Source organism: Bubalus bubalis, chromosome 3, assembly GCF_019923935.1.
Source record: "Bubalus bubalis isolate 160015118507 breed Murrah chromosome 3, NDDB_SH_1, whole genome shotgun sequence".
NCBI classification, from domain to species: domain Eukaryota; kingdom Metazoa; phylum Chordata; class Mammalia; order Artiodactyla; family Bovidae; genus Bubalus; species Bubalus bubalis.
Genome location: NC_059159.1, coordinates 143,099,533 through 143,121,456, shown reverse-complemented (window position 1 = coordinate 143,121,456; position 21,924 = coordinate 143,099,533). Strand labels below are relative to the sequence as shown.

At 40.2% G+C, this 21,924-nt stretch overlaps 1 protein-coding gene across 12 annotated transcripts in view; it reads right to left on the bottom strand.

The window, feature by feature from the left end:
• Nucleotides 1-21,924, bottom strand: part of AOPEP (aminopeptidase O (putative)) — a 423,192-nt gene that overhangs the window by 125,354 nt on the left and 275,914 nt on the right. For 11 of the 12 annotated variants that reach the window (XM_025281992.3, XM_044940256.2, XM_044940257.2 and 8 more), the window contains 2 exons: nucleotides 12,230-12,332; nucleotides 11,494-11,601 (listed from right to left, as the gene is read on the bottom strand). In XM_025281992.3, the coding sequence (XP_025137777.3) occupies nucleotides 11,494-11,601; nucleotides 12,230-12,332 (211 nt within the window). Of the gene's footprint in view, nucleotides 1-11,493; nucleotides 11,602-12,229; nucleotides 12,333-14,972; nucleotides 15,327-21,924 lie in introns of those variants that run through there. The other variant, XM_044940262.2, reaches the window with a different exon arrangement.

Genomic DNA, 21,924 nt, shown 5'->3' with positions numbered 1-21,924 from the left:
CTTCTGGTGCCACGGCACAAGTCCTCAATTGTTTGATATTTAAGATGTTTCAAGAATAGATTTTTTTTTTTAATCTAAGGGCATGACTTACACACATACCCATTTTATCCTTTACTATGGAAAATGGAAAATTTCAGACACATTCAAAAGTAGCAAAGTGTAATTAACCTTCACATACCCAGTGTCCCATAGCCAATCTGTGCCATCCACTCACTTGCCTCCTGCATTATTTAGAAGTAAATCCCAAACGTTAACATAATTTCACCAATCAATGTTTCAGTAAATACCTCCAAAAGATAAGGATTCTTTTAAAATATACCCATAATATCAGAAGACCTAAAAAATATTTGCATATGAATATTCAAAATCACATTTATATTTGATCTGCATCTTGTATATTGTGACCAATCCTTTCGGTCCATCTTATTCTGGAATCTTGATTTGGTCTAAACTACATTTGTGAGATAAAATATAGGATACCCAGGTAAGTTGAGGGCATACTTACATGAAAAGGTTCTTTGTTCTTAATCTGAAATTTTAATTTACATGGGGGTTGTACATTTTTATACACTAAATGGGTAAGCCTAGTGTCAACCCTTCCTCACCTGAAGGTTTGATAAGATACATTTGGGTAAATACAGAACATGAAACAAACAAGAACAATATTTAACTTTCTAGGGACTTAATATTGAGTGATAAGTAAGACCTGAACTTACAGGTTTTCTTTTAATAAATTGGAAATCACCTTTTAAATTGGTCCTTAAAGAGGGCACATGTGTAAGCCCAGATGATAAAATATGGCATTGCCATTAATAAATGAGCATCCCTTCAGATGGACGCCCCTACCACAACCTAGTCTGCAGACCCAGGGTCAGCACAGGGCTCTGATGAGATCCATGGAACTCAGAGTGTGAGATGCAAGCAGCAGTGCAGACCATTGTATTACAAACAGATGGAACTACACGGGACTAGGAATCTGCAAACAATTTGTATGACAAGGTGTTCTTTTCCTATCATGGCGTTAAGCATAGCCATCGCTACACGGGCAGAGTCAGCTGTCCCTTCCTATGTGTTTATGGGTGGTTAGGTCCATTTCTTACAGAGACAGAATTTCCCTATTAAGAGCACTGGTGAAAGATTTATTTCTTGCAACCTCTGTTCTCCTTCTAAGACTCTACTTGCCTATTGCTTCATCCAAAATACATAACACAAATACAACAAAACTAATATTAACATGTATCAGTCTGCTAAGTCACTTCAGTCGTGTCTGACTCTGTGCAACCCCATCGATGGCAGCCCACCAGGCTCCCCTGTCCCTGGGATTCTCTAGGCAAGAACACTGGAGTGGGTTGCCATTTCCTTCTCCAATGCATGAAAGTGAAAAGTCAAAGTGAAGTCGCTCAGTCGTGTCTGACTCTTAGCAACCCCATGGACTGCAGCCCTCCAGGCTCCTCCGTCCATGGGATTTTCCAGGCAAGAGTACTGGAGTGGGGTGCCATTGCCTTCTCAATCAGTATTAGTCTAAGTACCCTAATGCTCATAGTAGCACTATTTACAGTAACCAAGATATGGAAGCATCCTAAGTGAGCATCAATAGATGAATGGATGAAGAAGATATGATAGATACACAGACACACACACACATATATATGCACACAATGGAATATTACGCAGCCAGAAAAAAAGGAAGGAAATAATGCCATTTTCAGCAACATGAATGAACCTAGAGATTGTTCTACTAAGTGAAGTAAGTCAAAGATAAATATATGACATCACTTATATATGGAATCTTAAAAAATGATACAAATGGACTTATTTACAAAACTGAAAGAGACTCACAGACATAGAAAACAAATTTATGGTTACCAAAGGGGAAGGAGGGAGGAATAAATTAGGAGTTTAGGATTAGCAGACACACACTACTATATTACACAACACTATGTATAAACAACAAGCTCCTACTATACAGGGAACTATATCAGTATCTTATAGTAAATTATAATGGAAGATAGTCTGAAAAAGAAGGCATGAAACACTTTGCAGTACCCCAGAAAGTAACACAATGTTGTACATCAAGTATACTTCAATGAAAACAGATTTATCAGTACAAATGGAAGGAGACAATCCCAAATAGAATGCAATATAGTATATACTGCAGTGGGCATACTGAGAAAAAAATATCAAAGGAAACAAAAGCAATATTTAGAAAGCAAAGAAGTATTTTTGATTGAGGTTCTTAAAGTCATGATTTTATTATATTAATAATTATTTTGTAAAAAAGTTGAATCAGAAATTAATTTTTCATAATCTGATATATTATTAGATTAGTTTGAAGATATTTCATTGGCTTAATGACAGAATTCTTGCTTCTTAAAAATGCAAGTACTGTAATTATAATTTCTTACTAATTTTACTGCATTATCTCCTTATAGTCCATATCAACTTATCCCATATTTGTCCAGTAATTTATGCTCTATTAAGTGGGGGGAAAATTACATTAACTCAATGACAAGGGGGAGAATTTAATTGCATGAGAAGCAGGAAATCCAGAGTTAACCTTAATTCTGCCCTTTTGCATTTTCCTGTTACGATTGGATCTTTCTTTACAAAATTGCAGAACACAATGTTTCAGATTTTCTGTAAATACAATAAAAGCGTAGGAGGTCCCCAAGAAGCTCTGCTTTACTTTTTAGAAAAGGTAACTGTCCCACTTCTTAGCAGGTGGCCATCTGCCTCTTCCTGCTCAGAGCTGAGAACTGCAGGCCATACAGCTAGCTGAAGGCTGCCAATCAGTCCTGAGGAGGACAGGTCTAAGGGACCACAGTTCAATTCAGTTACTTAGTTGTGTCTGACTCTTTGTGACCCCATGGACTGCAGCACGCCAGGCCTCCCTGTCCATCACCAACTCCCGGAGTCCACTTAAACTCATGTCCATTGAGTCAGTGATGCCATCCAACCATCTCATCCTCTGTCGTCCCCTTCTCCTCCCACCTTCAATCTTTCCCAGCATCAGGGTCTTTTCAAATGAATCAGCTCTTCGCATCAGGTGGCCAAAGTATTGGAGTTTCAGCTTCAACATCAGTCCTTCCAATGAATATTCAAGACTGATTTCCTTTAGGATGAACTGGTTGGATCTCGTTGCAGTCCAAGGGACTCTCAAGAGTCTTCTTCAACACCACAGTTCAAAAGCATCAATTCTTCTGCGCTCAGCATTCTTTATAGTCCAACTCTCACATCCATACATGACTACTGGAAAAACCATAGCCTTGACTAGACGGACCTTTGTTGGCAAAGTAATGTCTGGATCACACTGAATCACAAAAACTCAATACCTCAAGCATCCCTAAGACATGAAGCTCGTATCTGCAGGGAATGTTTGTCTACAGTGCTAAACATTCTTCCATCCTGTGCTCCATCCAATCCAAGAAGACACTTGGTCTCACCAGGGTAGTCTTTGTACCACCAGTGGAATCAACTCAACCGGTCCTTCTTATTCCATTCATACACATAATCTCATGGACATGAGTTTGAGCAAGCTCCGTAAGTTGGTGATGGACAGGGAAGCCTGGCGTGCTGCAGTTCATGGGCTTGCAAAGAGTCGGACATGACTGGGCAACTGAACTGACACATAATCTTAACTACAAAATACTAGTTTTCCTGGTTCCATTCAGAAATTGGCATATACACCTGGAGTGGACTAATCATAGAAGCCTGTCCCCATTTTCCACAACAGAATGTTTAAGAAGACGGATGTCTCTTTTGAGTATTCCTTCCCTTACCACTTCTTTTCAATTCTTTCATCTGTCTTCACTCTTTACTTCAGCATGTTGGCATTTTTATACAAGCAACTTACAAATAGCAATTGGACAAGGAGGGTTTTCCTTGAAGACTGATTCTAGGATCATTAACAGGACTTAAGGCACTGATGTGATGCAGGATCACTGACAAAGTCCATTAGCAACAAATTGTAGAGCCCTAGTTTCTTACCACTAGAGTATGCCTGAAAATATAAAAGCCAAAGACACAAAAATAACAACATTCCTGCTATTTGGACAGTGAGTTGGGGTGAAATTTTATCTAGATCCTTGACAACTGTTGCAAGCCAATACTCTAGTCAAAAAATGTATTCCTTGGGAAGTTTTTCTTTTTTTTCATTTCTTATTCTCCTAATAATCTATATACTGACCAGGTCAGCCCTAGATAGCTTATTTTGGTTATCACCTAAAAACACTAAATTAAGCATTAAAATTTTTTTTAAATGACACTAATTTTGGCACATGGTTAATTTGGTAATTATTTTATAGTACTGGTGAAAGTTTTCAACAAAAAGCAGATGCATGTAGCTTCTCCTGGATAAACTGACTCTGGCTTGATATTTACATAGAACTAGGAATTTCTGTCAGAGGTTTTATGAATAATCACTATGGTCATAGAGAGGGGACAGTATGAGGGACAATACAAATAATCAAAATATTGAAATAAGGACAGTGATGGCAGGATAAATGCTGAAAAGAAATGAAACAGTCAGGAATCAGTCATTGCTCAAGAGAGCAATTTTAGTTGAGAGGTAGAAAGATGATAATTCTGAAGTACTGGGTAGATGAGGTGTTCAGAAATGAAAGGATTCAAAAGTCAATTGGAAAAAGAAGAATTTGAAGATCTTCTTTGTATAGAAACTGAATCATGGCCTTCCTCATCAAAAACTAACTAGCAATATCAACAAAACACAATCCATTTTCAAAAAGTTAGCAAAAATGTCACTGCTGCTGCTGCTGCTAAGTCACTTCAGTCGTGTCCGACTCTGTGCGACCCCATAGACGCCAGCCCACCAGGCTCCCCCGTCCCTGGGATTCTCCAGGCAAGAACACTGGAGTGGGTTGCCATTTCCTTCTCCAATGCATACAAGTGAAAAGTGAAGGGAAGTCACTCAGTCGTGTCCGACTCTTAGCAACCCCATGGACTGCAGCCCACCAGGCTCTTCCATCCATGGGATTTTCCAGGCAAGAGTACTGGAGTGGGGTGCCATTGCCTTCTCCGAAAAATGTCACTAGCAGCAACCAAACAAGGAAAGAGTACAGCCTATGGCATAAACTTTAAAGAAAAAACTAAAGAAAGAAACATAACATTCCAAGACAGCCTCCAACCCTCCCTCTGCACCGCCCCCTCCATCATGCTTAGCTGTAGTGGTACTGGTGAATTGCCCAAACCCCACAAGTTCTCACAAATACCCACACATTTGGAAAAAACACAGGAATATCTTTATTTTTCCTCTCTTTTTGTCTGTGGAGGGACTGAACATGTTTGTCCAATTGAGATGAGCAAAACCTGGGAAATAAACAACTGAAGATGATATTTTATGAACTGTACAGGTTCTAGGGCTCCAAGCTGAATTGGAAGAACAATATTAATTGGGAGAATAGCTGCAATGGAAAAAGCAGCACCCAAATTAGGTGAAGAGAATCTTGGATGGGAAAACTTTAACAAAATTTCATGAGTTGGTGGAGCCAAATTCTTACAATAAAGGCTATACACAGCTCCAATGGAGCTCTTCTCCTCCACCTCTCCATGCATAATATCCAAGCTTCAAACTAGAGTTCAGAGGGGAAGAAAAACATGTCTAAGAGAAATTGCAAAAGAAATTGAAGATAATGTTCCAATACATATGAGAATCAACACAGGATCAGGACTGTGCAACTCATGCTGAGAATGAGCAAGAAAAAAGTATGGCAACTATGCAAACCAATACAGCAAAAACCCACATAAAGAGAGAGCTAGAAATAAGAAGGATAATGTAAAAGACAAAGAATCCAGTCTTGAAGAAAACATAATCCAAGGCACAGAAGAAAATTCTCCACAAATGCTTTACACTAAAATATAAATTAAAAGAAAATAATAATAACATGGCGTGGCGCTAGAGGGGCCGAGAAGAGCCACCCCACATCCAAGGTCAGGAGCGGCAGCTGCGCTTCGCTGGACCAGCCTTGAGGAGATAGCCCAGGTCCAGGGTCAGAGAAATCCCAGTAAGACAGTAGACACTGAGAGGGGGCATCAAAGGACAGACAGACAGAAACCACAGTCCCAGACAACTAACCAGTCTAGTCACATGGACCGCAGCCTTGTCTAACTCGATGAAACTATAAGCCATGCCATGTAGGGCCACCCAAGACAGATGAGTCATGGTGGAGAGTTCTGACAAAATGTGGTCCACTGGAGAAGGGAATGGCAAACCACTTCAGTATTCTTGCCTTGAGAACCCCATGAACAGTATGAAAAGGCAAAAAGATAGGACATTGAGAGATGAACTCCCCAGGTTGGTAAGTACCCAATATGCTACCGGAGATCAGCGGAGAAATAACTCCAGAAAGAATGAAGAGACAGAGCCAAAGCAAAAACAACACCCAGTTGTGGATGTGACTGGTGATAGGAGGAAGGTCCGATGCTGTAAAGAGCAATATTGCATAGGAACCTGGATGTTAGGTGAAAAGACATGATGCTGGGAAAGATTGAAGCGGGAGGAGAAGGGGACAATAGAGGATGAGATGGTTGGATGGCATCACTGACTCAATGGACATGAGTTTGGGTAAACTCCAGGAGTTGGTGATGGACAGGGAAGTCCATGGGGTCGCAAAGAGCTGGACATGACTGAGCAACTGAACTGAATAAGAACATAAATTCAATGAAATGAAAACTCAAAGACAAGATGACAAAACAATAAAATGAGAGGAAGAGATTTCAAAGCAAAGGGAATAAATTAGGGACCAAAATAATACCACCATAGGAGCATTAATAAAATGGAAACATCAAGAAAAAGAATAGCCATTAAAGAAAAATAATAATACTGTTATAAACAATAACATTAATAATAAAAATAATACTGCTTGAGATAAACATATTCTGTGAAGAACAAAAAGACAAAAGCAAATAACTAGAAAATAACATGTATGGAGGACAACAATGGTATGACAAAAATAACCAGTAACCTTGAAACTCAGCATCCTGTAAGGGGGAAAAAAAAAACGAATGTGTTCAAAGATACAATTAAGATAATTTACTGAAACAAGGAAGAATAGATGTTGAGTCTAAATATGCAGTGTTTTCCAGGGAAAAAACAAAACAAAACTGATGCAGACTCATGAACACCTAGTCACTTTGGATTAAATTAATAAACATCAAAGGTAAAGAATTCTTCTGTCATCTGAGTGGTATAAAGAGGAAAAAACAGACTGACTTTAAAAGTTTCAACAGCAGTATTTAACGCCAGAAGGTAGTTGAGCAATAGCCACAATGTTCTGAGGAGATGAAAATATGACCCAAGAATATTATACCCAGCCAGTTTGTAACTCAAATATAAAGGCAACAGGCAAACATTCTCAAGCAACTTGAACTTCAATTTAACAACAAAATTTAGCCAACAAAGTGCTGAATCAAAAGAAAGCATTCATAAATACAGAAGCAGGGTAAAATGACTGTTAGTGAATAATGAAATCCTTTAAATACAGAACTAGGACTATACAACTGTGAAAATTACAGTAACATCACACACTATAAATGATATAAACATGAACTATGTAAAAATATTAATTAAGAAAAATCTAGAACCAGGAAAAAAGTAGTTGAAACATAACTACTGGTTGCCTCATCTTTTATATTAATGTTAATATAGGAGAATAAATTGACACTTTCTAAAATTAAGATATATATCTAAAAAGGAAAAAAAGAACAATTTCAACCTCTTAAAGATTTTTTGTAATTGTGTTTCTTAACTGTAGAAGAATCTTTTAGGAAATGATCTCTCTTATATTTATCTTAAGCTCAAGAAAGTCTTTTATATTCAGTTTAGTTTCTTTTTCATGTGTTAAATTCAAGTAAAATAACATTTAAAACATTTTTTCATTAAAAGCACATAGTCTATTTTTATAAAACTATTTCTAAATACATCTATCTATAAATGTGTGTATGATCAGGCACGTAGGAAATGGCAACCCACTCCAGTATTCTTGCCTGGAAAAACCCCATAGACAGAGGAGCCTGGTGGGCTATAGTCCATGGGGTTGCAAAGAATCGGGCACTACTGAGCAAATAACCACACACACACACACACACACACAACATATATAGAAAAATAGAAATGGATAAAAGAAATGCAACTTCTAGAATGATGTTCACCTACTATTAATTATAAGTATTTATGGACGGTGAGATTTTGAATGATATTTACATTCATTGTATTTTTCTATATTGTTTATTAAATTTTTTATAATGAGTATGTGTCAGTTGAAAGAGCAATAATTTCCACACTTACTGTGGGATTGGCAGAAGGACAGAAATAGAGAGCAATAGCATTTAGAATTGAGAGACCAGAAATAAACTCTTACGTTTACGGTCAACTGATTTTCAACAAGGATGCCAAGACAATTCAGTGGAGGGAAAGACTAGTCTTTATGACAAAAATGGAAGTGAGACAACTGGATATTCACACACAAAACAAGGAAGCTGAGCCATCTACCTTACACCATATACAAAATTAACTCAAAATGGGTAGGAGACCTAACTATAAGAACTAGAATGACTAAGCTCTTAGAACAAACATAGGAGTAACTTTTTAATTAGGCAAGAAAATATTTTTAAGTTATGTATCTGATAAGGAACTTGAATCTAGAATGTATACTCTTACAACTCAATAATAAAAGACAACCCAAATGAAAAATCAGAAAAGGATCTCAATAGATATTTCTCCTAGGGCTTCCGAGGTGGTGTTAGTGGGTAAAGAACCTGCCTGCAAATGCAGGAGACATAAGAGCCACAGGTTCAGTCCCTGGGTGGGGAAGATCCCCGGGGGGAGGGCACAGCAATCCACTGCAGTATTCTTGCCTGGAGAATCCCATAGATAGAAGAGCCTGGTGGGCTACAGTGCATAGGGTCGCAAAGAGTTGGACATGACTGAAGCAATTTAGCATATACGCAGACATTTCTCAAAAAAAGATATACAAATGTCCCATAAGTCCATGAAAAAATCCTCAACATAGTTACCAGAAAAATGCAAATTAAAACCACAGTGAAATACCATTCACATCCACTATGATGGCTATTATCAAAAAATAAAATGACAAGGGTTGGTACGGATGTGGAGAAATTGGAACCCTTGTGCATTGCTGGTGAGAATGCAAAATAATGTAGCCCTTGTGGAAAAACAGTATGGCAGTTACTAAAAAAATTAAATCAGTATATAATGTAGCAATTCCAGTTCTAGGTACATATTCAAAAGAATTGAAGGCAGGGACTCGAACAGATATTTGTACACTAATGTTCATAGCAACATTATTCACAAGAGCCAAGACGGGTAATTAATGGATGAGAGGATAAACCCAGTATAGTATATGTATACTATGGAAATATTGATTCTTAAAAAAGAATTAAGGGAATTAATTCCCTGGCGATCCAATGGTGAGGACTCTGTGCTTTCACTGCCAAGGGCTCAGGTTCAGTCCGTGGTTGGAGAGCTAAGATCCCACAAGCTATGTGATACGATCTAAATAAATAAAAACCAATAGGAAGAAAATTCTGATACATGCTATACAACATGGATGAAACTGGAAGGCATTTTGTTAACTCAAATAATCCAGATATAAAAGGACAAATATTATATTATTCCATTTGCATGAGGTGTCTATAATAGTCAAACTCAGAGACAGAAAATAGAATGGTGGTTGCTAGGGGCTGAGGGGAGGGAGGAATGTGGAGTTATTGTTTAAGGGATACAAGTTTCATTTGGGGAAGATTAAAATGTTCTGGAGATACATGGTGGTAATAGTTGACAACAATGTGAATGTACTTAATGCATTAACTATACACTTAAAAATGGTTTAAATGATAATTTTCTTATGTATATTTCATCACAATTTAAGAGGTTAGAAAATAAAATTAAAAAAGAGAAATGAAGTACTGATACATGCTACAACATGAACTTTGAAAATATATTAAATGAAAGAAGCCAGTCACACAAGGCCACATATCATGTGACTCCATTTATACGGAATGTCCAGAATAGGCAAATCCATAGAGCCAGAAAGTGGGTGATTGGTTGTGTACAGCTGGGGGGGAGGTGGAAATTGGGCAGTGACTGCTAATAGGTGTGGGATCTCTTTTGGGGTGATAAAAATGTTCTGGAATTAGCAGCAATGGTTGCACAATATTATGAATATACTAAAAACCACTGAGTGACTGGTATACTTTAAAAGGGTGAATTTTATGGTATGTGAATTGTATCTCAGTAAGGCTGCTATGAGAAAACAATAAAGCTATAATTCAAAAGAGTTAAACAAAAGTAAAATGGAAAGTTTGGTAGAGGGAGCACTAAGTGTTCCACGGAAAGCTGTTACAAGAATGGCCACGGTAAACCTAACGCACTCCTTCAACTCTGCAGTATCTTGGTGAGAAGAAGTTTGGGTTAGTCAGTCCCCCAACCATATAAGACTCCTGAGCCAGTGTTCAAGCTCCCTTTCCTAATATATGTTTAGAAATATGCCCCCTTTATCTCAACCAAAGAATAAAAAGAGTGTGGAGACACGGAACAGCTATCTAGTCGTGTTACTCATGCTCTTCCTTGCATGTGTGTTTGGATTACACATGCACACCCTTTGCATCTAACATTGTGCACAATTTGACTTCAAAACTGTATATGAGCACAATTGTCACACACACACACACACACACACACACAACCGTCCAATCTGTGCTGAGACTGCATCCTTTATTCTCCATCAGCTACGAGTGCTGTTTTCAGCGCCTCTGCCTCTTTGATAACTTTCTCACTATGTGCAGCTCGACCTAACACCTGGCTAAACTGACAGAGGCTCTCTCTGACAGGCCAGGCTGTCTGAATATTTCAGTGTATCTTGTTTTTAATCTATTTATCAAATACATATGGTGCACATACTGTGTGTGAATCAGTGACTGGTGAAATGAAGAGCATGGACTGGCCTTATTGAGCTTACGCACAGAATGGAAGGGAGAGAAAAGAAACAAATGAATCCGGAAAGGAAAATATAATTATGAAGAATGGTGATGGCAATGAAGACAATGAAAAGGGCAGCGGGTAGAGAAGAACAGGGTGGACGCATTTCTGTTCCGCCAGAGGGACTCTGGGATTGTGGTGTTGAAGCTAAGACAGAGGACGAGAAAAAGCCCACCTTGCAAAGCTCATTCCAGGTGGAGGAGAGAGTGCAAATCGCTTTGTTTTTGGTTTTCAAGTTCACTTCAGGTGCAACTACCCACAGCCTTGTGCACACAGGACAGTTCTGGATTACAGCCTGTCCTAAAAGACCGGGTGATGACCCTCCCAGAAACACTTCTGTGTCCACTTCATTAACTTCCTATTTTTCCTATTGCACTGAAACGTAAATCTTTTCCCTACTTTTTAATACACAATCTAGTTACCACATGCCACACCCTCTCCAGCTGTATATCATGGAGTCAAGAGGACTCACTAATTACCTGAGAAAGAATCAGCTGCCCATGGAAAGTGTGCACAAACTTCCTTAAAAATGAAAAATAGGTGTCCTCTCCAAGTCTTTTGGCAAGGAACCGGAGAAGGAAATAGCCCTAGAAGGAAGGAAGTAGAAAAAAAAGATGCCCATCATGGGTTCATCAAAAAAATACTTAGAAAATCAACTCTAACTTACCCACCAGCACCTTATGCTCACCTAGAAGGTTTGGACTGACCTGCCCAGGCAGCCCTTTGCATTGTTACTAGTAGGGCTGGGTTTGGAGCTTAAGGAACAATTACTCTGTTTCAACCCATTTGTCACTGTCTCATTTGCCCTTAGCTTACATGAAACCTGGATGTCCATTACGGACAAATAGGGAAAAGGGGCCCAGCTCCTCTCTCCTTTAGCTATCAGAAAAGGATTTTACAAATTAAAATACTTAAAAAAAAAATCACTCTGGTCTTCTAGTAGGAACCTGACAGCAATTTTAAGATTCTGCTCTTCAAAGCTGATGTGAAGTGGGGAGAAGGGAGGTACAGGGAAGGGAACAGTTCCCCTTCCTTCGATTCATGCTTCATGCTGGGCGTGAAATGCTTTAACTGTTGGACGATCAGAATCTGCTCAATCAGATGTCATTTACAATGTTGACGATATGTTTGTTTTGCCCCAACCTTGTTACTAACCTTCACTGTTCACATGTAAAATCTAAAAAGTCCTGGCTTCTGTCACTCAGAGAGGCTTACCTTTAAGTAATGAACCTGCATGAAGACCTTCTCCGGATTAAGCCCATGTCTGATGATAGACGATCCTGAGTCACTCACGTGGCCAGTTTTTTCTTTATTGGGTCTGAAATGATGCAGTAAAATTTTCTTTAAGTATAGTATATTCTTAACTACTTGAACCACAATATTGCCTTATTTCTTCTTTACAGAGTTGCCCAAGAGTGTCAATTCTATTCAATAGTGCCAGGTAGAATTTTAAATGGTTTACGTTATAAATTCATATACTGAACAAGGAGGGACTTATATTTTGGGTTGGCAACCTGAGGTTGGCTATTGGCAATATTTTACATCACCTTATCCAAGATTAACGCTTGCCAGACCCTCAAGGAATCTAAGTTCCAATATGAATTATTTAAAAAACTATACACTTTTCTTTTCGTGGGAATGTTGGACTGGGAAACACAGTGGAAAATGTAGCTTTGCTTGGAAGAGTAAAGAACTTATATATTCCAAAAAATTCTGAAAGCCCCAATGTTATCCACTTCTCTTGATTTGCATTTAGTAATTAAGGCTCCTTTAAGAAATATTTGTACTCTGAAGCCATTTTAGAATCACAAGAGCAAAACAAGAAGAGGCATAGAGGCCCATGTTTTTAGAACAGAGAGAGACATTAGTAATCACATACTTTAACCTCCTCATTTCACAAATGAGAGAAATGGGCACCCAGAAATTAAGTCTGTATCCAAGGTCTCACAGCTTGTTTTGATTCATGGTGACATTAAGGATTGAAACCAGTCTTCTTATTATCCATCAGAGTGTTTTCCATTAAGCTCTATGGTTTTAAATATTTTTAAAAATTTCCTTAATAAAATATAATTGTGTTACAGTGACAACTCAACAACTAAATTCAAAGTAAGTGACAAAGCATTTACAGCTTTTAGCTGTTCGACAACCAGTCACTTATTGGACAAACTCTGAAGAGCATGTGCTGGGGTGAGGGGAAGGCAAGGGCTGGCACGTCAGAAAGGCAAGAGGTTATTTTTACTTTTAGTTATATATTTGGTTTTTGTTGTTTTAAAATGTATTTTATTGACATTGAGTTGACTTACAATGCGTGTTAATGTCTGCTATACAGCAAAGTGATTCAGTTATACACACATATATATATTTTTCATATTCTTTTCCACTATGGTTTAATTACAGGATATTGAATATAGTTCCCTATGCTATACAATAGCATCTTGTTGTTTATCCATTCTATAGATAATAGTTTGCACCTACTAACCCCAAACTCCAGTTCTTCCCTCCCTACTCTCCTTGGCAACCACAAGTCTGTTCTATGTATCGTGAGTCTCTTTCTGCTTCATAGATAAGTTCATTTGTGCCACACTTGAGATTCTGTATATACTACTACTACTGCTAAGTCGCTTCACTCGTGTCCGACTCTGTGCGACCCTGTAGACGACAGCCCACCAGGCTCCCCCATCCCTGGGATTCTCCAGGCAAGAACACTGGAGTGGGTTGCCATTTCCTTCTCCAATGCATGAAAGTGAAAAGTGAAAGTGAAGTCGCTCAGTTGTGTCGGACTCTTAGCGACCCCATGGACTGCAGCCTTCCAGGCTCCTCCGCCCATGGGATTTTCCAGGCAAGAGTACTGGAGTGGGGTGCCATTGCCTTCTCCAGATTCTGTATATAAGTAATATTATATGGTATTTGTCTTTCTTTCTGACTTACATCACTTAGTATAATAATCTCTAGTTGCATCCATGTTGCTGCAAATGGCATTTTTTTTCATCTTTTATAGCTGAGTAGTATTTCACTGTATATATATATGGAGGGGTTATTTTTAAAAGCTAGTTGATCTTACAAAGTATACAGTCTTTGTAATCTGAAAGACTTAGTGTTGACTCTCAAACCTACTCCTTATTACCTGTTACTTACTAGCAGGTAACTTAAATTCTCTAATCCTCAATTTATTGATTTGCAAAAATGGGAACAACTTTACCTACCTCCCCAGGGCCTGTGGGGAATAATTGAAATAATATATGAAAAGCCCTTCATGAGGGCAAGGGATACATTACTCAATAACTTAATAAAACTTTCTAAAGTCATTAGCAGTAAGTCTTGCTGAATTCAAGGTTGGTCATCAGACGTTAGAGGCAGTAGATTTCAATGGTTCATCTCCTTAATCCTCTGTGCCCACCGACACAAAAATGGAAGGGTACTGGACCTGAACAGCAGTGCCTGAAGATGACCCAACTTGCCAAACTAGTCCCTTTGCAGTGTGCTCTAGCTGCCGAGCAAAGAATCCATGATTAAGTCTCTGCTGAATATTCAAATTCATTATCCCAGCAGACACAAGGCTCAGAACCAGCAGATACCTAAAGAGAGACGATGACGACCAGCCACTAGAGTGAATGTGCATAGTTTGAATTTTTCTACTTGATTCCTAGACATGACCATACTTGCAGGAATAACTGTTTAGTCCCTTTCATCTTCATTTAAGACTCCACTGAAAAGCATTAGCTTTATTCCTGCTCTCAAGTTTTTCCCGGAGTTGAATGTTTATTTTATAAAGAAAGCCGTGCTGGCTTTGATAGGAAAGCCCACCAGCCAGAGCCTTGGGGGTAAGGAAGACTTCTCAGAGTCAGCCTGAATTCAAACCAGTTTTCCCACCCCCAAGACAGACAGAGTTGTTTCTTTTGCCCTTGAGCCCTGAATGGAGACTGTTAGAAGGGGAGAACACTGGAAGACCAACCTAAATCTCTGCTCCAAAGGCTGGCTTCCAGGCTCAAGTTTCAAATGACGACTTTCGTTGGCACTTTTTCCCTTTGACTAAAAACGTCCTTTCAGGAAGCACTGCTCTCTTATGCTCCTCTTCCACCCTCTCCAAGTGTTCAAGAAAATGCTTTTATGCTGAGAGCATCCAAGGCAAATGTACAAGTCCCCAAGAGATTCCTTTTAAAGTAGACACGGTGCTGGAGAGAGCAGTGCCCAGGCGAGCTTCGTGAGAAATCAAAGTGGGTGGTTTTATAAAGAAAAGATACTCCACGAGTGGAAAAGGGATGACTTCCATGTCTGTGCTATTCTGGTTCTCATAAGACCACTTACTCCAAGTCTGTGCAGGGAGACAAAGCATAGAGAGAGAGCAGTAAACAAATGAACTACCACTACCTACAATAACAGGTGAGTCTCACAGGTGAATGAACTGTCACACCCAAAAAGACTACATGTGTGTGCGTGCTACCTCACGCTTCAGTCATGTCCAACCCTATGTGACACTATGGACTGTAGCCTGCCAGGCTCCTTGTGCATGAGATTCTACAGGCTACATACAAGTGTACAACTCCACTTAAGTGAAGTCAAAGAACACGTAAAACAGATCTACAAGGATAGAGATCAGAATAAAGGTTACCTTTGGGAGAAAGTATAAACAGAGTAGGGAAAATAGAGAAAAGTTTCTGGGATTGTGGGAATATTCTATGCTAATCTGAGTGGTGCTTTAATGAAGATAAAGAGCAAAAATCTATTGGGCCATCTAGAAATATCTGTGCACTCTAGTGTATATGTATTTCAATAAAAAAAAGTTAAGAAACAAATAGATGCACATGAAATAGTACACATTTTGTGAAAATAAGATGGACTTAGTCCAGAAAAGGGGCCTTGCTCTTCACGTGCCATGAACACACGATTAGGGTTAACTAAGCTCTCTACACCTAAGGACTAGTTAAACAAAACAAATGTTAATGACATTGTAAGAGGCAGCAGGAACTGTGGCCTAATCTACTCCTATTCTCATCTATCTTCTTCGCTGCCACTTGTACAATTAAGTCTGAAAAGTCAAACACTCACTTTCCAAGTGTCCTTGCAGTTACCAAGAATCGGAAGACATAGTTCAGGACAATGAGATAAAAACAGATGTGTGCTGTGGTTGGTAGTGAGGTTTTGGGAAAGCTTTTGCTTTCTTTACTAAAGGGGAAATATCCCCCGAACATGGTGGATGGGACTGCAGCTGCCACTCTGCAACCATGAGGCAGCAAATCAACATGCTGCGGAGACTGGGATGGAGTGAAAGAAGGTAAACAGTCTTCCAAGACTACCTGCCTCCACACTTACTGTAAGAGAAAGTAACTCCCATTTGTTTTTAAGTCAACATTGCTTGACTATTCCATTAGCTGAAGCCAGATTCATTGCTAATGGATGGAGAATTGAACTAATACTAATAGCTACCATTCCTGTTATCTCCCTGTGCTAGGTACTCTGTCTAGCTTTTTATGTATCATGTACTTGTACCCTTACAAGAACCTAATGGGGTAGGTACTGTGATGATGCCCATTTAAAAGCGGAGGAAAGTGAGGCCTGGAGACAACCACAAAGCTAGTAGTGGCAGAAGTGAGGCTGGAACCCAGGTCCATGGAACACCGAAGTCTTTGCTGCTTTCTGAGGCCCCCACCTCAATTGTGCCAAATACTAAGTGGAGAATCTTTGACAACATGTTTCCTCTCCCTGAAGCTCAATTTTCTCACCTGTAAAGAGTGTGATGAGGCTCAGATAATGTAAAAGCACTTTGTAACATAAAAGTGTTAAGCATCTCTTCAACATTTTACACCAGTGTTTATTTCCTTGGCTGGAATACATGGAATGTGAGAGATCAAGTTACCAAGGTCGTTTGGGCTTAAATGCCCTTGGTTTCTGTTGTACCTGGCACCAAATGTAACAACTGAGATTGGCATGACCTTTCCCTGCCCACCTCCTTCCTTTTCCACTCACTCTCAGAAGCAATATAGACATTTAAAAAGCTGTCAGATGGCAGTGATATTTGATACATGATTGGATTTGGAATCAAATCTCCTGAAGAAAGAACCAATTCTGCAGGATGATTGCCAATGGTGGGATTTGAGAAAAGGCCTCCGAAAGGTGCTCAAGCATGTCAGCTTGGGCCTCAACACCTACTGCTCTGCCACAGCCCAGATGGGCCGTCTGCCAGCGCTCTCCGTCTTGTACTCCTTGGCATGAAAGCGAGAGCCACAACACAGCTTCATCTGTAAGCCTGCTACTTCGGTGCTTCAGCCAGGGACAAAGCATCCCAGAAATGAGACAGAAAGGGGTTGATCAGCACCCCAACATCCCTGCTCTATCAGTGGCAGCTGCCCCACGGGTGTCTGACGGTCTGGTGGCAGGGCATCACTCACCCTGAAGTAGTGGAGGATGTTAAAAACCACCTTTGTGAAGACCCCTGGAGAATTCTGAGCCTCGAATACACACGTGACATCTCCCAGGGAAGCAGCTAACACCCTGGTTAAGAATCTTGACTCTGCCACTTACATGCCATGTAATCTTGAGTGAGTCAGGCAACACCGTGACTCACTTAAGCCCAGTTTTCATCTGTAACAAGGGGGCAGTGGTAGTGACTGTGTCTAAAGTGTCTAAGTGTCTAAAAGCACTTAGCCAGAGTGCCTATTCGCATTTTGTAAGCACAGTATGCGTGCGTGCATGCTGTTGCTTCAGTCGTGTCCAGCTCTTTGCGACACTGTGGACTGTAGCCTGCCAGGCTTCTCTGTCCATTGGATTCTCCAGGCAAGAATACCGGAGTGGGTTGCCATGACCTCCTCCAGGGGATCTTCCCGACCCAGGGATGGAACTCACGCCTCTTACGTCTCCTGCATTGGCAGGTGGGTTCTTTACCACAATTGTTGCCTGGGAAGCCCAAGCACAATATAAACAAAGCTAAGGTGGCTGAGCGGTAAAGAATCTGCCTGCAATGCAGGAGCTGTAGGAGGCATGGGTTCGATCTCTGGGTCGGGAAGATCCCTTGGAGGAGGGCACAGCAACCCTCTCCAGTATTCTTGCCTGGAGAACCCCATGGACAGAGGAGCCTGGCGGGCTACAGTCCATAGTGTCGCAAAGAGTTGACACGACTGAAGTGACTTAGCACGTGTGCACAGTCTCATCATAGTGAATACTGGTTGGGGTCAGGTGTGCCAGCTAAGCCTTCCTCTGACAGGCAAAGATATTAGAAAGACATCACCCTATAGTCACATGTGTACAATGCTATTATTGGGGGAAGCAGGAGAAAGGATACACAGGAACTCTATTATTTTAGTAGTTATTTGCACATCTAAAATTATTTGAAAATAAAAATTTTTTTTTTAATTGATGAAGCACATAAATGTAGTCCCATGCCTTCTTTTTGTGTTAGTTAGTGTTAGTTGCTCAGTTGTGTCTGACTCTTTGCAATGCTGTGGACTGTAGCCCACCAGGCTCCTCTTCCATGGGATTCTCCAGGCAAGAATACTGGAGTGGGATGCCATTTCCTTCTCCAGGGGACCTTCCCGATCCAAGGATCAAACTTGCATTTCTTACGTCTCCTGCATTGGCAGGCAGGTTCTTTACCACTAGTGCCACCTGCTCAGATACTCCTGATTTGGAGTGTAAACCCTCCTGTGGCTGATCTGTAAGCCCGCTCCTTGCTGTATCATCATCAGAAAACAAATTGAAAAAAAAAAATTCAGGTATTGCTTAAAATTCTAGTAAGCTAGGTCTGGGCATATTCCTGACACTCCCTGACTCCCACAACCCCCTACAGTCTATATCACTCTGTGAAGACATTAGTAAAATTCTGGGTGAGAAATGGTGGCAGAATGATTGAAAGTACAGGAATTGTACAGTCTTCTCATTTGTTTCTGCAACAATTTTTCCATCTATAAAATGTGCCGCATAATGAATGCTCGCCATTGCCTTGCCTTTGGACAGTGTTACCAAAGAGGATAGGACAGAAGTTTGTGCACACCTTTAACTAATGAAGTTGTACCATGTCGAAGCTTCTGGTGTTTGGCCAAAGCTTGATTATCTGTGTGTTTTTCACAGTGGATTTAACAGCTACCCAGCATGAAGGTTTTTTCCCATCAGGGACCATTATCCTATAGCAGACACAGCAGGCTATCTCACCAGTGTTGAAAAAGGCAATTGATAAAATGATTTAAGACAGAAAGAGGCACCTCTCCAGGGAGCCACAGGAAAGTGAAGAAGGTATATTTTGTCCCCTGAGGGTGAAAGAAGCCAGTGGTTGGTTCACAGAGCAAAAGAGGTCAGCTGCTGATGAGGGCGATGAGAAAAGAGTCTGTAGTTAGCAGAAATGTGGAAAACACAAAAAACTCTGCACATTTTGATAAGCAGGGCAGGGAAATGAAAGAAAAAACTTAGAAAAGCAGGAAGTAATGAGCATTAATAAAAAACCAAAATAGTGCTTGAGTTTTGAATGGCCATAAATCAGAAATTCCTTTCTAAGAACGAAATCCCCCAAAAAGAAAAGAGAGAGAAAAAAAAGAATGGATTAATACAATTAGTCTGCACAGTATATCTTCATATTCAGCACACCAAGAGGTAATTTGCAGTTTTCAAAGGAGATGAAGAAGCAAATGAGCAAAGTGTGCCCAGGATAAGAGGGTGTTGTAAGAGGGCATGTACAAAAGAGGAAAGGGGGATACTGGAGGAAGCTATCTACAAGAGCTGGGAAGCTGGAAATTCATTGTCAGAAAGGTAGACATTCCAAATGAGTTCGTGCTAAGGGAGAATGCCCAGGACAATAAAAAGGGCTTTTGCAGCAATGTTTAGAGCCTAAAGAAAACCAAGTGTTAAGAGGTGACAGGATGAACAGAACTACTTGACTCCCACTTTGCTTCAACCTTTCTGCCCAGGAAAATAATTTTCAAGCTATACATGGTAGAACAAGCATTGTTATGTGGCAACTAATGTTTCATATTTGAGAACTGATTCTTGGTACCAGTGGACAGGATGACTTCACCATTTAGAGAAGTTCTGACTCCAGGCCAGGTGAGGGGCATGCCACAGCTCAGAAAGCTTCCACCTGCAATCACAGGCCTCTGGAAACATCAAATCATGGAGACAATGGGGAGGGGACTGATGGAGATAGACAAACATCATTCCGATTTTGCAAAGGAAGAGGGAATGAGAGGAGGGGAAGCAAAGTCTGTGACCGTGTATGGAACAGGTAGCTTGTGAGCAGTTAGAAAATGATGGGCTGCAAGGAGGTAGCATGGGATCTTGAGGGCGACTTTCAGAAATTCACTGTGGGTATCAGCATCCTGACTTCTCTAAGGCAGCTGCCAGGATGGAGGTAGTGGTGAGCACATTGTGGCTGTGTCATAGATTTGCAGAAGGTTAAAAAACAGAACCTCAAGGCTGTTGATTAATGACTTGGTATAACCGGGAGGGAGTCCTTCCAAGGAATGATGACTTACTGGCTTAATAAATTTGCAAATAAGTTGAGTATGGAAGTCTAACTGGTTGACTGATAGCATCTACAGTCAAAAACAGAAACCACAGGCTGGAATGAGGATCTGAAATTAATAAAAACAACAATCAAGAAGGACAAAGAAGCTTTTAAAAGTATTTAACTATGAAAAAGATTTGGTATATTAAATTGTCTGTAAACTCAACAGGCAGCAAGAGGTGATGATGTGGCTTTCCAAAACAATAAACGAATAGTAGGTGAGATCAATATGAGCAATGAGAATTAACAGGGAGTCCTGCTGGGGATCGGGGCAGACAGCAGGGAGAGAGGGCTCTGGAGCCAGACTTGCGTCTGCTTTCATCCTGGCTCCGCCTCTTCCTAGAGGTAGAAAGCTGATCACTTGCTATGCGCTTACTGTTTCCTCATTCATCAAATGGGGAGGAAGACAGTACTGGTACCTAGAGCCATTTTGAGGATTAATTAAGTGTATGTAGAGTGCTTAGAATAGTGTTTAGTACATTGGAAGCACTCAAAGAATGTAACTAAGGAAAAAATATGCATAGGAATCCGCTGGATCATCGAAAAGCAAGAGAGTTCCAGAAAAACATCTATTTCTGCTTTATTGACTATGCCAAAGCCTTTGACTGTGTGGATCACAATAAACTGTGGAAAATTCTGAAAGAGAGAGGAATACCAGACCACCTGATCTGCCTCTTGAGAAATTTGTATGCAGGTCAGGAAGCAACAGTTAGAACTAGACATGGAACAACAGACTGGTTCCAAATAGGAGAAGGAGTATGTCAAAGCTGTATATTGTCACCCTGCTTATTTAACTTATATGCAGAGTACATCATGAGAAACGCTGGGCTGGAAGAAGCACAAGCTGGAATCAAGATTGCCGGGAGAAATATCAATAACCTCAGATATGCAGCTGACACCACCCTTATGGCAGAAAGTGAAGAGGAACTAAAAAGCCTCTTGATGAAAGTGAAAGAGGAGAGTGAAAAAGTTGGCTTAAAACTCGACATTCAGAAAACGAAGATCATGGCATCCGTTCCCATCATTTCATGGGAAATAGATGGGGAAACGGTTGAAACAGTGTCAGACTTTATTTTTGGGGCTCCAAAATCACTGCAGATGGTAATTGCAGCCATGAAATTAAAAGACGCTTACTCCTTGGAGGAAAAGTTATGACCAACCTAGATAGCATATTGAAAAGCAGAGACATTACTTTGCCAACAAAGGTCCATCTAGTCAAGGCTATGGTTTTTCCACTAGTCGTGTATGGATGTGAGAGTTGGACTGTGAAGAAAGCTGAGCACTGAAGAATTGATGCTTTTGAACTGTGGTGTTGGAGAAGACTCTTGAGAGTCCCTTGGACTGCAAGGAGATCAAACCAGTTCATCCTAAAGGAGATCAGTCCTGGGTGTTCATTGGAGGGACTGATGCTGAAGCTGAAACT